The sequence below is a fragment of the Dipteris shenzhenensis genome, chromosome 16, assembly GCF_047967505.1.
Source record: "Dipteris shenzhenensis isolate YYH24624 ecotype China chromosome 16, Dip_SZ_1.0, whole genome shotgun sequence".
NCBI classification, from domain to species: domain Eukaryota; kingdom Viridiplantae; phylum Streptophyta; class Polypodiopsida; order Gleicheniales; family Dipteridaceae; genus Dipteris; species Dipteris shenzhenensis.
The window spans coordinates 42,841,812-42,856,746 of NC_141611.1; the positions used below are offsets into that span (position 1 = coordinate 42,841,812).

General features: G+C 41.0%; 1 protein-coding gene across 3 annotated transcripts; it reads right to left on the bottom strand.

The window, feature by feature from the left end:
• Nucleotides 1-291: 291 nt before the first annotated feature.
• On the bottom strand, nt 292-3,136 carry LOC147892988 (uncharacterized). Of its 3 annotated transcripts, XM_087387362.1 has the most exons (7): nt 2,078-3,134; nt 1,829-1,982; nt 1,574-1,715; nt 1,225-1,346; nt 903-1,053; nt 638-774; nt 292-542 (listed from the first exon to the last, which is right to left on the bottom strand). In XM_087387362.1, exons 1-7 carry the CDS (start codon nt 3,060-3,062, stop codon nt 449-451), a joined length of 1,785 nt encoding a protein of 594 aa, XP_087243488.1. In that variant the 5' UTR covers nt 3,063-3,134; the 3' UTR covers nt 292-448. The 3 variants fall into 3 exon arrangements, 2 of the variants coding, with proteins under 2 accessions (XP_087243488.1, XP_087243489.1); XR_015542347.1 differs by lacking the exon at nt 292-542 and having other exon boundaries at nt 642-774; nt 903-1,073; nt 2,078-3,136; XM_087387363.1 differs by lacking the exons at nt 638-774; nt 903-1,053 and having other exon boundaries at nt 2,078-3,136.
• Nucleotides 3,137-14,935: the final 11,799 nt, after the last annotated feature.

A 14,935-nucleotide genomic window follows, 5' to 3' on the forward strand; every position in this document is an offset into this window, starting at 1 on the left:
GCCAACACACAAAGTCACCTCTTTCGTTGACCTCATCTGAGTGATCATTTCCTAAACTGTGGAACAAGTTGAGAAAGAGAGAGAGAGAGAGAGAGAGAGAGAGAGAGAAGCATTGCTATAGCCCACAAAAAGCAATGCATTAGATATTACACTCTACACGTGGAAATTGGAAAGGTAGGGATTTGCGTCACCCAATTGGTTCATTACGCTCCACTGAGATGCCTCGATGGCTTGGCACTTAAGTCACATTCTTGCAAAGAGAATACCATCAAATGTTTCAATTGACGCATATTTACATAAATATACAATTTTCCTTCAAGATATAGTACATAAAGCTGCATAAACAAACAATATATACAACTCGCCATTGAATTCATAGTAGGGTCAGTGGGAATGAATTACACAGACAATATCCCAACAGGTTAGTAAGAATGTATGCCATATCATTCTAGTGGCTTGATCTAGCTGGCTGACCAAAATGGGTTCTTCGGTGGCGGGTCAAATCCACTTTGTACCCAAAAAGGCGGCCACATCCTGAAAACCTGCAACAGAAGTTGCAGATGGAGTGATAATGTCATTCAATCATGATAAAAAAGTGCTTTCTTGGAAGTGCTGGGCATTCCTTAAAATCACTTACGTGCACTGAAAAGGCTTCTCTCCAGTATGAGTCCGCAGATGTCCATGCAAAGAATTGGCCCACTTGAAAGTTTTTCCACACCCTTCCCATGGGCAAGTCAGTGGCCTCTCATCACTATGCGTTTTTTGGTGTACAATCTGACACATGCATTGTTGTTCCCAAGTCTAAACAAATTGTAATGAAAGATAAGATGTACCACAGAAGCGAAGCAGAATGAGAGGGACGTGTTCAGGTAAACATACAAAATGTGGATGTTGCTACTCACAAGACGCTCGCGGAAGGCGAATCTTTTGTTGCAGCCCTCAAACGTGCACATATGAGCCCGCTCGTGTTTCTTCAGATGTCTACAAAGAAGCTGTTTGCTTCTAAAACGGTGTGGACAGTCTTCAAAGCTGCAACTATATGGCTGCTCTCCACTGACAATTTCAGAGAAGATCTATCAAAATTTAACCAGCATGGAGAATGAATCATTTGTGCGAAATTTGGTGCATTGACACCTTTGAATCATTTGACACTAAATGTACTTTCCTTTATATAAGATGAAGTCCTTTTCTTGTAAGCAATGGGCAACATTTTTGAGCTTTCACCTGTGTTCATTGAGATGATCTCGTAAATTTCCAGGAGTAGAGAATCGACGACCACAGTCTGCATGGGGACAATCGTGCACTCTCTCATTCACTATAAGCATCTTCTTTGTTTCCTCCAGCATCTATGCAGAAATGGAGCTGGTGTCAACCGACTCTGAACTTTTAAGCATAGAGTAAACGCATAACATGCACAAACCGATATATAGCAGACATGGAGCGAGCCGGTGTCAACAGGACTGCGCACTTTCATGCATAAGGAACACCCACTAACTTGGTAAACTATCGAAAACTGATAGAAAATGAAAGCAGTAGCGGAAGCCAAATCGATAAATGTCCGAGCCTGCCTTACCTTCTCAACTTGAGCCATGTTAAGCTCTTGCCAAGGCGTTTCCATCAAATCGAGGGTTACCGCTGCACCTGGAATAGACTCAGCAAGAGATTTGAAGGCCAGAGCCAACTCCTGAGTTTCATTCCCCTTGAGCTGATCAAACCTTCAAATATTAAATCCGTTAGTGAAATCGTCTCAACACTCTTTGGGATTGCTTAAGATGGAATTCAATGCAAGTCTTGAGTCGTTTTATTGGTAATGGGCATGAAGATAAACCTGGTTCTTTTCCACTTAGAAAGTGCCGGCTTACGTACGATCGTTTTCTTGGCTGCCTTATCTTGCGCCAGATCCGCATTAACAGAGGCCATCACAAATCTCTGAAAATTGCCTTCGTATTGATCGCTTAGCAACTTCATGAACTTTTGATAAGCTGTCAATTCAGTCGATAGTCACAATTGGTTGCTCAAAGCTGGATCATGCAACGACGTGCGGACTGCGACCAAAAGGTGAATCAGAAGATCTTACTTAGAGCGTCTAGCTGAAATTGTACTTGTTTCAATTTCTTCTTCTTCGAGGTTGTTTCTTGAGAATCGCCTACAGTGGGCTTTGGGGATTGATCCGCAGGACGAGTGTGAAGCTGCGACGCGTGCGTTGCATCCACAGACGACGCCAGAACTTGATTCATCTGTGGCGTACTAACTGCTGTTTCCATGCACACTTGTTTCCTTTTAGCTATCGAGGGACTTGCTTCCAAAGGAGATTGGTTGCCATCGCGACAATTGGCACGATCTTCGTTATCTTCTGCAACGCGTTTTACCAATTGGCTACCGCTGTTGCTAACATCCTCATCGTCACTCAAAGTGGCTCCGCTACTGTCACTCTCATGGCCGGTAACCGGGGCTTTCTCTCCGCCAGGCGCTTGGACCTGCTCTGAAGGCAGGTCGTGCAATTGCTGGGAACGCAATGGCTGCTCGGATGATTGCGTGACATCTCTGGTTATTATTTCGGGCCGTTTTCTACTAGGCGGCAATTGTGGGGCGGAATGCGGTTGTTGTCCAGTGGTCGGGGACTTATGCTTATGCTGCTCATTCTGCGGGGGCGGGGGGAGTGGAGGCTGCATCTGCGGTTGTGAGAGCTGCTGCCCACATGGCTGCGGATGCTGCGTCTGCTGCTCCTGCTGCTGCTGCTGTAGATGTTGTGGTCGATGTTGTTGCTGCTGCTGCTGCTGTGGTGGTCGATGGTGCTTCTCACCGCCACTACCAACGATCGGCTGCAGTTGCTGAAGCTGCGGGAGCGGCTGCGGCTGCGGCTGGGGAAGCTGATTCGAGCTGAGAGGCGAGACGTCCTTGGGGAGGGGGAGGGGGAAGGGATGATGGTCGAAAGGGAAGGGGAAGAGGGGGGGGTCGAGGGGGTCGAGGAAGCAAGGGGGGAGGGGGGGGCGATGGAGGAGGGGGGGAGGAGGAGATGTGGGGGAGGAGGAGTGTGGATGGTGGTGGTGCTGAGCCTCCATAGCCAACCCAGCACCAGCCTCAGCCTCTGCTGCTGCTGAGCTTCCACCATAGCCAACCTTTGACCTTCAAAGTTCTGTCTTCTCCCAAACATCGTCCATTTCTGACCCCTCGTGAGAGAGACGACCCCTCCTCCGTCCGATCGTCTCATCCTACGGCTCTGATTTCCCCTTCCACCCTTCCCCTCCGATCTTCCACCTCAGCACATCCCCGCCGTCCTTCCCTACCGCAATCCCCTCTCGCCACGCGTCACTCTCTTGTTGGATCCAGCCCCACTGAACCGCTTTTTTGTCGCATAATTTTTTTTTTGCTTTTTTGCTCGCATGATTTCTAGGGACGACCTTCATGGATCGTGTGTCGATATAACCTACCCTTGTAACTTTTGCTTTTCAACCTTTTATAGGAATTTTCTATGTTCTTTAACTAATTGATTTTCAGGTAAGGCAAGTTTCATAGTTGTCGGGACGGTGAAAGAGTGAGGAAGTGCAGAATCCAATTGGCAAAATGCTATTCACCGGCAACAACACAATTGGCAAAGTTCGTCCAAGGGGGTGATGCCGGACACTATGTTGACATTTGAGACAACTTGTAGGCTTGTCCAATCATTCCAATTGTTGAACATATACTATAACTTGTTGCATCCAATTGTTGAGCATTTTGAAGGCTTGTCCATCCAAATGAGCGTGAAAGCAATAGACACCCAGACGGGAATAAGTAGAGAACAGTAAAAACAAACAAACATTTAGAAGCTTTATTTGCATTTCTGCCAGCGCAAATGCCAAAATAAACCCAAGCACCTTTTGGCCAAGTACCCAAACATGAAAATCTAAAGGTATTATGTCCTACTTGGCAAAAATTCAATTGAGGGAGTATTAGTTGTGGAGAGTGTCTGAGGGGGAAAAGGAGGGCATCAATATATCTGAATGTGATTCTTTTTCACATAGATGTATATCCTTACAACATGTACTATTGCATTATTGGGTGTCCAACTCATCTAGCGAGTCAGTCATGTGCTAGTGCAAAGATGTACGACATATTTGTCTATACGTGCACGTGAAAAGTTGCTCATGCGCTATGCCAGATGTCAATACCACCACAATTGGACAACCATGGACAAGCTTTTTATCCATGAGAGGGCCCATCTATGTCATAGCTTAACTTCTTTCTTGGAAATTTGAGTATGTTGAATACTTTAGCCCTTTACATATGCGACAAGAGAGTGGGTGTGTCACTTTGTAGGATTGTTGAAAGAGGGTCTTATAAATGTCTTTTGCTTGTATTTCCACTCTTAGCATTTATTTTGCTCTTGTGCATTGTCATAGTCCACAAAAAACTCATCACACCAACAAGTTGGGCCACTAGCTTTTATCTTACTTCACCATCTTTGAGAGCATTTTGTTTTGGGCTATACAAGCATGTCATGACTCAATCAGTTCTATCCACTGCATAGATGAAACTTTTTAGTAGCAATTAATCGAGTTCTTCAGGAAATTGTTCAACAACATATTGTAGGAGTATGGAGGAACTTCGAATGTGCTAAGTTTGAATAAGTGTTCGTTGTGGCTGCCACACCTAAAAAGAATGAAAATTTGAAGAGTGCATTAACTACAAATGATGGAAGAAGGACCGTAAGGCTCTAAGAGGGAGGAGGAAAGACACCTATTATCGATACACGAATGAACTATACCATTGGATGTGCTCTTACTTGATCAGGTGAGTTATCTCACTTTCACTTACACATTCACCCATCTCAACTCTCATCCTCAGTGCTCACCCCTTTAGCGCCTCCCTTTCCTTTTCCCCTCTTGGTTAATCATTCGAGTGAGTTGTTGTCTAGCCCTATTAGCACACTTCATAGTCTCGAAACAATGTTGCCCACAAAATAAAGCATACCTAGCTTCTCTAGGCTTGCACATGAATTGTGCAAACAAGAGAGGGAGTAACTTCACATCATTTTCAAAGATTGTGCTATGCTTTGTTACCCATATATGTATGTATATATATATATATATATATGTACGTACATACAGACATATACATCTCTCTCTCTCTCTCTATATATATATATATATATATGGCCTCTCCAAGTCGCTCCAGCTCTACTCTGGTGCACTCCTACTCCCTCTCCTCTACTTTGGTCCAACTCTTACAGAGTATGTTATCCTAACTTAGATAAGCATGTAGTATTGTGTGATATGCACTAACATATTTGGAGTGTTAGAAAGGCGCTAAACTACAAGGGTTCCCTAACTTGAATAGGGCATTGCGTGTATTCATTGTTTACAAGTTATATGGTACATAGTCTATTGTGGTGTGCTCTCCTTCAGCTCTATTACTCGCTATGCACTCTCTCTCCCACTCTTGCCTCCTTATTTTGTCATGCTATTAGAGGATCCTCTCTCCTCAATTACATAGACATTGGTTGTCTCCATGGTGGCTATTTTGTAGACCTCCTCATGCCTTCTAAGAAATAAAAATCAGCCCTAATCTCAAATGGTAGGATCATGTAAGCATAATGCAGGTGTGACAAGGCAACATCAATGTCCCACTCTCTTGATGACAATGTATGCTTGTGGTGCATATGACCTTCCGCATTATCCTCTCTAAGGTGTCCATATGATTGAGGCCAATTCCTCAAATAGGCATCGTGATGATATAGAGTTGAAAAATAAGGATCTCCCAAAACCATCCACACTAGGCATTGCATCAAAGATTAGCATCCACACCATGCATGTGAAGCACTAGATGTCCCATTGGATTGCCCGTGGCATCACCCAGTGGGAAAGTCATTGTTGGGAGTGGCTAACTATAGGTACTCACATAAAATCTTATAGGGGTTCTCTTACACATTTCGCACAAAGATATGAAACTCTTTTGGGGTGTTGTGATGAATACTTGCATGATGCCTACCATGTGTCCACTTGGTATCTACAATAAAATCCTCATGAATCATGCTTGCCTCATCACCATATATATGTAACCTTACCTTGACTTTTTTTAGTCACACTTTCATATATCTCATCACTTTGCATATTTGTACTCTCCTTTTTTTGTGTATAGTATGCTTATGCGATGATTGCATCAGCCCACCAATCGAGTGCTCTTCAAAACCGCAAGAGTAGCTGATAAAATTGTTGTCCACCGCTACTTTCCATCATGCAAGCGCCTAAACTTTAATTGCCATTGGGATCTATATGAATCATAACCCTTCTCAAAGTATTGTTCTTGTCTTAGGTTTTAACTCCACACTGTCCATCATTTCCCATACCCTTCTCACAACCGGATTGCTTAGATCTTCATCTTCCAAAGGGGGTAGTTTGTACCATTCAAGTTTCTCAGATCCCCAAAGGTTGGAAAAGGCAATTGTGTAGGCATGGCAGGAGATAAACAACTGGAATGACGGTTGAAAAAATCACATTGTATTGTAGTAAATATAAACATAAGTACCTTTCAAAGCACATAGTTTCCTCTTCCATGTGAAAGCCTCCGTCCTTTAATGTTGGAGTAGATCATAAGAGTGTTGTACTTGATGTTGATAGCATGTCAAAGTTATAAAGCTTTCCTATTGTACAAAACTCTTCTAGTAGCAGAATACAAAAATCTCACACTGTCTTCGATCTCACTCAACTTGAGAGTACTAGATGATGCATTATAACTTGTTAATTATAGAAGAGATAGAGGCAAAAAGGAACTTAGCACATATCATCCACAACTATGGGAGAAGAGCACAAAGTCTTCAACACATAAGCTGGGACCCTTATAGTCAAAATTTGAAGAGGAAAATTAAGATCTAGTAAAGATATCACACATTCTCGTCACTCTTTCTATGTACCTACTATTCAGGGATTCAATTGTGGACTAAGGGAGGAATATATAGGCCAATAATGGTCTAGAATTGGCCAACTAGTCTATGAGATTGACCAACACTACCGTAGTTGAATAAGGTGTATAGACTCTTAACTTAAGACTACTTGACCAAATAGAATCTCGATTGTGTTGGAAAAATGTACTACCTACATTAGCTGCACTAGGCTACATATAAATAGGCACCTTAGATGGGGCTACTTTGCTACAGTTTTAGTAGCATGAGGTGCTTCAAAATAGCCCTCATAGTGAGGCATGTGTACTTCTATATCCCTTCCCTTTCCTACTTGAATACTTACCCTAGTCTACTACCCCATTGTCTTCATCATATGAGGGTAGGCTCACAGGTGTGGAAATGACTGACTGCCATGTGGAAAGCGCACTAGGCCACCATATGTGCACAACAAGTTTTAGCCTTGGATTTTGGGTTCAAATATAGAGTCCAGAGAGTTCTTGCATAACATATACATTTTACTCTCAAAGGGCATAATAAAGACAAAAATATGTCAAATGAAAAAAGGGCACAACTATAGTACAAAACCTAGGGAACAATATAAAGGATTCAAGGAGGCAAGTGGTTTTTTGAGGGGAAACTTGAAATAAATCTTCCATATATAGCCTCATGGATTTGTTCACCATAGAAAGAGATCTTGAAAAAGTTGTCTAAAACATACTTAGTGGCTCTAATTCATATATCGTATATTTGTGCCATCTATAGTTTCTAGCCACTCTAGGTGGCATAAGATTGTGGACATGGTGAGACGGTGGCAATGAATAATTTTTCGATGCACTAGTCAATAGGATAGGGATTAGGACGGCCTCAATCTGAGGAGCATGGATAAAAGGCACAATCTTGAGATAAAACATGAGATAAAGCATACAATAAAGAGCTCAACTTATTTGCATGTGGGTGCAAGGCTTTAAACATATACTTACATTATCATAATTAGTTTGGAGGAGAAGGATTAGAACCTAAAACACAAGGGTGAGGATGGAATTGGATAGAAGACAAGCTTGAGCTTAATGGCAAATGTGGAAGACAAGTTTGACAATGAGGATGGAATTGGAGGGTGGCAATAAAGTATCCAAATTGTATTTTGAGTCCAAACTTTAGTACATTGGGCTAGTAGTTGTATTGCATGCAATGTCTTAATTTTACTATAGTAGGCTTGTCAACCATTGGGCTTGTACATTAGCCTCTCATTAAAATCATTAGGTTGCATTAGATATAATTCTTGTATAATTCAAGTGGAATACTCAAACATTATGATCTTATTTTGATCATAACAAGCGTGTAAATCAAAAGAGCCTAATGATTATTCAACTACAGTGATGGCTAGGATTGAATCGTCAATGTTGATTGTAATCATATCCAATCTCTATAGTAAATCACATTCATACCAATGTGCAATTGGCTCACGTTAGCCACCACAGTGTCTAGGAGTGACTAAATCTAATTGTCCATCTTGATCATAATCATATTCCAAGTTTGAGGACCACTAGGCTTGTGCATTGGATGCTTGTTGGGCTCTCATGTAAGCCAATATGCTTCATATATTACATGCAATTCATGTAGAATCGAGAAAAATCCTTGTTATCATCATATTTTGAGCCATTAATATGTGTGAAATCTAAGCAAAAGCCTTGTTATCATCATATCATTTTGCATTTATGCATGTGTGTAATTCAAAATAGCCCATTGGTCCAAGTCAAGTATCATCATGGCTAGAATTGGATTGTACATGTTGGTTGTAATCATGCCTTTGATTAATCATATTTATGCTAGCATGTTGGTGGCTCAAGTGGACCAATTAGCCATGGTGGGTGGAATTTGATTGTCTATCTTAATCGTGATCATATTCTAAGGTGCCAATTCAGATCTCCCATGCCAATGTAATCATGCAAGGAAACCATCTATGTCTTTAGATGGAGTTTGATTCATCAACATTCATGCCAATGTTTAATTCAAATTAGCATGATGGCCCACGTCCTCCATCGTGGTTGCTGAAATCAGGTTGTCCAATATTGACGATATCATATATAGATCCCCTCGATTAGATTGTCCAATGTTGATGATATCACATCTCGAGCCAGAAATTAAGTCAAAATAGCCCAATGGCCCATACTATCCACTGTGATGGCTAGAATTAGATTGCCTGATATTGATCATAACACATATTTTAAAGACAAATGAGTCCTATGGCCCTCGTCCATCATCATGGTGACTATAATTAGATGGTTTAATATTGATCATTACAATATTTAGACCCACCAAATTTCACTCTCCCCACTCATATGCAAGTTTTGGCCAGTTTATTCATTGTTTAGCTTCATTCTTCTACACTTAATTCTCTCGAGCTCACTCCCTACAACCCCTTACAACTTTGTCATCTTTCATGCAAGACATGCACCTTGCTCTTCTTCTTTATAGGCCTCACACCTCATCCTTCATCCCTATAAGCCTTGTTATGTGGATACTCCCTGCAAGCCCTTAACCTCAATCTTCTTCTAACACACTCTAAAGCTCTAAAGCCTAGCTTCTAGCTCCTCCATCAGTCTTCAAATCATGCCATCCAATGCATCCACTACTCTCTCCCTTGCCAACCTTACACAAGCTTTGAAATGAGTGAACATGATGGAGGGATGACTTTTTTTTAAAGATAAGAAAGTTTGTATTGATGAAAGCATGATTGAGAAGATGCTTAGATACCTTGAAAGCGATCAATAGGTTCTTTACTTTGAGCATCTGTGGTGGAAGAAAGATGACCTCTTTATTCCCCCATGTGTAGGTTAGCCATGATTTTGGAGTCAACTTTGAGATTTTAGGAAATTTTAAAGGAAACCAGAAATTTCTTTCCTGATACTTCAAGGAGGTTAGGTCTCTTATCTAAAGGTGATATGCAAGACCATGTTAAACATCTTGAAGAGTGCACATGCAGACTATTAGCTTGATCCATGAATAGTGAGCTACACTTATTGGGAACTGGCCTCAAAGTAGTGATGTATGGATGGGAATAGTAGGAGATGATGAGGCTAAAGGGAAAGCTGATGACACGAAATCAAAAGTGGAATATGAATTTGAACTCCAAGAGGGTGCAAAGCAAAGGCAAAGCAAGCACAAGCCAAGGCAAGCACATGCCAAGGTGATGTAGGTAGGAGGAAAGGGCATCATGGCCCAAGCAAGAGCAGTTGAAAAGTTGGTCAAGTGGGAGACAATATTGCTTATGGAAATGTGCTCTAAGGCTCATAGCCCCAACTCACTCAAGCATCACTTGAATGCAACACATATAATCTATAGGAAGAAAAAATTACTGAAGCACCTAGTAAAATCACCAAAACCTTGATGTTAAGCTAAAAAATAGTCATCCTTGTTGTTTTTAGGACTCTTCAACCATTCACATCCCTCTAGTTGGTGTTGTTTTGTGACACACTCTCCAGAAACCTTGCTTTGTGAGAGTTGCTGAAGACACCTCCCATTTTTTCTCAGCTCTTCTACCTCTTATTCACTTGCATTGCTGTGCTCTAAGGCCCAAAATAATAGACCCCTATTTTGTTGGTGGACATAACCAATGTGTGGCATGTTTCTTGGATGGGTCATAAAAATTCAAGATTCAAAAAATATTCTATAGGCAGCCTCCACCACATGATTCAACAAAGATTCTTTGGAGTCCACACAATGTGACCAGGAAATGTGTTTTGGGTCACCAAAATGTGATGAAAAGTTTCTATTAGAAACGTTTTGACGAAACAAATGAAACGTCATTGCATTGGGTGAAAAGACCTAGTACAAAATCCATGGTGCATATTTTGATGCTTTTTTTTTCCATTGATTTGGGCACCGAATCTCCACTCTAGCTCCGTGTTTGCCTGCAAATCACTTCCTACACTTCCTACTCTATCCTCCCTTGCTAAACCCTCTATTTTCCCTTTGTATACCCTCTAGCCTAGCTAGTATGGGCTTATTCTAGTCTCTCCAACCTCTTCATTGCTCTAGCGTCTCCAGCCTCTCCATTTCTCTACGTGCCTCTTCTATCCTCTCCAACCCTTGCTCTAGCCTCTAGCCTTGCCAATCCTTTGCTCTATCCTCTACTTGCCTTCCATCTCCAACACTTCTAATCCCTTCTTCATCCCATTATCCATACCATGGCCTTGAGATGTGCGGGTGGAAGCACAAGGCAAGATGTATGGTAGGATACCATTTTTTATTAAGAGATATTGCAAATTTGGCATAATGGGGTTAGCATGCAAGGTTTGTGGTGAGACATTGATAGGATATTCCACTCGAGTTTGAGTGCATTTTTTATGGGAGGGAGGCCAAGGTAAAGGTCCTTGCCATGCCATTCCAAAAGGAATCTTCTTGGCACATGGAGGTACCTCTACCAAATTTGGTGAGATTTGACACCTCCTCCATCCTATGTCATAGATCAGGTTATTCAAGCTAATGTAATGATTGAGCCAATAGAAGTTGGGCATAGAGGCAATTGTCCTCATTGTCACATCCCCCAGCTTGGATACTAAGGATGTGGAGGGTTGGGGTATGTGACACTCACAACAGCACGAGGGGGGGCCATCCACATCGACATCACAAGTGCATGGGAGCATCTCTATTGAGCTTCTACATGGCACCACTCCATTGGCATCCATGTCAGTTGGACTGTTTGCTATGCCATCAGCTCCTCGATGGCCTATGTGGTTAGGAGTCACTCTGAGAGTTTCTCTTGTATAAGTTGCTTGGGTACCACTTTTGAAGTAAGAGGTTGATATTGCTAAGGAGTAGTTCTTCTATGCTTGTAATATTCCGTTCAATGTTGCAAGGAATCTTGCCTACAAGAATTTTTACCATGCACTTGTAGCCAATGGTAGAGCAAGAGCATCATCCCTTACACCTACGAGTTCTGATGCCCTCCACACTACACGTTTGAAGAAGAAGGTGGGATTAATTAGAAAGACATGGAGGGACTCAAGAAAGCCTAAAGTCGATATGGATGCACCATAGTCTCCAATGGACGAAGTGACACAAAGAGGAGACTTAACACTTATTTCATTAATTTTAGACTTGTCAATGTACAAATTCATTTTTATAACTACTTTTGGACTAGTTTATGGATAAAATTTGAGGAAAAACTAACTCTTCAAAACACAGATAAAAACATAAAAACAAGCAATTTTTTAGAGTGTTTTGAAGGAAATAAAATCAAAATCATAAAAACATAACATAGATAAGCTACACCAAAAGATAAGAAACAGTACCGATTCATTTTTGTACTTAAATTTCTATTGAAAAAATCTACTTTATGAAAATATCCTTCCAAAACCAAAGGATGACACTACCCTTTTCAAATAAAGAGTTTATTTACTTTCACTATCATTTTGTACTAATAATGCAAAAACTAAGAAATGTAATTCTTAGATTTCTCTATATTGCAAAAATCCATTTAAATCCATGGATAAACTATATGTGTGTGTGTGTGTGTGTACATACATACATACATACATACATACATACATACATACATACATACATATATATATATATATATATATATATATATAGAGTTATATATAGTTATATAGCAGTGCCAATAAACACCTTTTAGAGTTTCAAAAAGCAATAATGGTATAATCTCAAAGAACTTTATAATGGTGCCAATAAACACCTTGCAATAGTTACAAAGGTTTTTTAAGCACACACCTTTAAATGACGTATCTTGTTGGAGGGGGAAAGAGAGCGAAAGAAGTAAAAGGGAGAGGAAGGGGGAGAGAGATAGAATGGAGGGGGAAAGGAGAGGGAGAGAGGGAGAGAGAGAGAGGGGGGGGGGTAAGGAAGCTCTTGCACTACTGCGGCATCAAAAAATAAAATAAAATAAATTATTATTATTATTATTATTAGCAGTCCCTTGCATTGCCGCGGGGAGGTAGAGAGAGAGAGAGAGAGAGAGAGAGAGAGAGAGAGAGAGAGAGAGAGAGAGAGAGAGAGAGAGAGGGAGAGAGAGAGAGAGAGGGGGGAGGGAGGGAAGGGATGCACTGTTGCAGCAGCAAGAAAGTTAAACAAAGGAAGGGAGCGGGAGAGGGGGGGGAGGGGAGGGAGAGAAAGAGAGAGAGAGGGGGGGAGGGGAGGGAGAGGGGAGAGGGGGGGGAGGGGAGGGAGAGGGGGGGGAGCGGAGGGAGAGAGGGGGGGGTAAGGAAGCTCTTGCACTGCTGCAGCATCAAAAAATAAAATAAAATAAATTATTATTATTATTATTATTAGCAGTCCCTTGCATTGCCGCGGGGAGGTACAATAATTGTTAGTACATCATTATGATATCATACATGTATTACATTTTGTTGTCTTTTGAATGATGATTGACTCTTGAGTCTTGAGCAATGAAATTTGATCCATGGACCATCTTTTGCGATGCAAATCTTCAAAGTTTAAACTTTAAATGGGCATTAAAAAATAAAAATTTAAAGTTTAAAGTTTAAACTTAAACTTGGAAAGATGATGAATCTTGATTTTAAATTATCAAGTTTACTATTGAAAACATGGGCAGTGCATAGCATAATGCACTTGCAACTAGTAAGATCTATGTCGGATGTCCATTGTCTTTGTAAATTATAGCCTATAGGTCGAGACTCAACTTTTTTCTTGTAAACTGTCACTTGTAGGCTGTGCCTTTTGAATGTTTAGAGTGCTCGCATTGTGTATATCCGAGTGGTATTTGTGTTTATGTAATATATAGAATTTTGATAAAATACATATTTTTAGGCATTTCTAGACGAAACGCCTATAATATTCTAGTAAAGTTTTTTTTGACACTTAGTCCACGTGGCCGCCTTGGAATGGAGAGCATATTGCCTTCCTTCAAACTTGTCTTCTTTGATCCTCAACCTCCCCAAATCTGGGCCAAATCTATGAATATTTTTAGAAGTATAGGGGAGGTGGTAGGAGTAGAGAAAGAACAATTCATCAATCTTAGAGGAAAGCCAAAGGTCTCTATCAAGCTACATGTGGTCGAACAATTGCCTGATACATTGGTGATAGTCACCAAGATTTGTGAAGTTTATAAGGAAAACCCCCTAGTGTACAAGAACCTTCTTAGCTCTTGCATTCTCTGTGGGCTATCCTCACATACTATTAAAAATTGTCCCCTCAAGAAGACTAAAGCTAAACCTACTAAACAAGCTCTCCTCCTCCTCTTGCTCCGCCCAAGTCCAGATGGACCATGAAGAACAATAAAGAGCAAGGTGTCTCTCATCCAAGCAATTTTGCCAAACCTCAACAAGGGGTCATTCCCCTCCCTAGGTTATTGAAAATAAAAATGCCTTTGATGCTCTCATAGATCAAGAAACTAAAAAGTGGATGTAGGAACAAGAGATGGAAGAGGAAGATGTAAAGCCAGGATGGTCACAAGAATTTTAGAAGGAAATTAATTAGAGGGATACTAGTATGAGTGACTATTATATAAATGACTCTAAGTAAGAACTCCCCCCACACAATGTGATAGTTGAGAAGGACTTCACCCTTAAAGGTAAAGCTTAAAATACTATTCAAAACAAGAGAATAATTTCTCAGGTTAAGAGCCAGAGTGCCCCCCCAAAGAGTCCTACCCCCAAGGCAAAAAAGGGAAAAACAAATATGGTGAGTAAACCCACTGTGTTTGGTCTTACTCACCCTATGAAAGGCTAGGAAATTTCCAACTGGTTGAGATCCAATGCTCTCTCCCCTACTTTTCTTGCCCTTCATGTAGTTAAGGTTACTAAAGATACAGGTTACTAAAGATACCCTTGAGAAAAGGTTGAGGCAATGGACAGGAGAAGAGTCTGGCATTACACTAAGCATGGAAAAGGAAGATTTTGGGAGTTCTTTCCCATTTCAATGAAGGTATTGTTGAGAGTCTAATTGATGGAGATGGCAGATGGGTTGCTTTATTATGCATGATTAAAAACATCACTTTTATAGTGGCCTCTATTTATGCGCTCACTGGCTCACACCAGTGAAGAAGATGCACATGGGATGGTCTAAATGGCT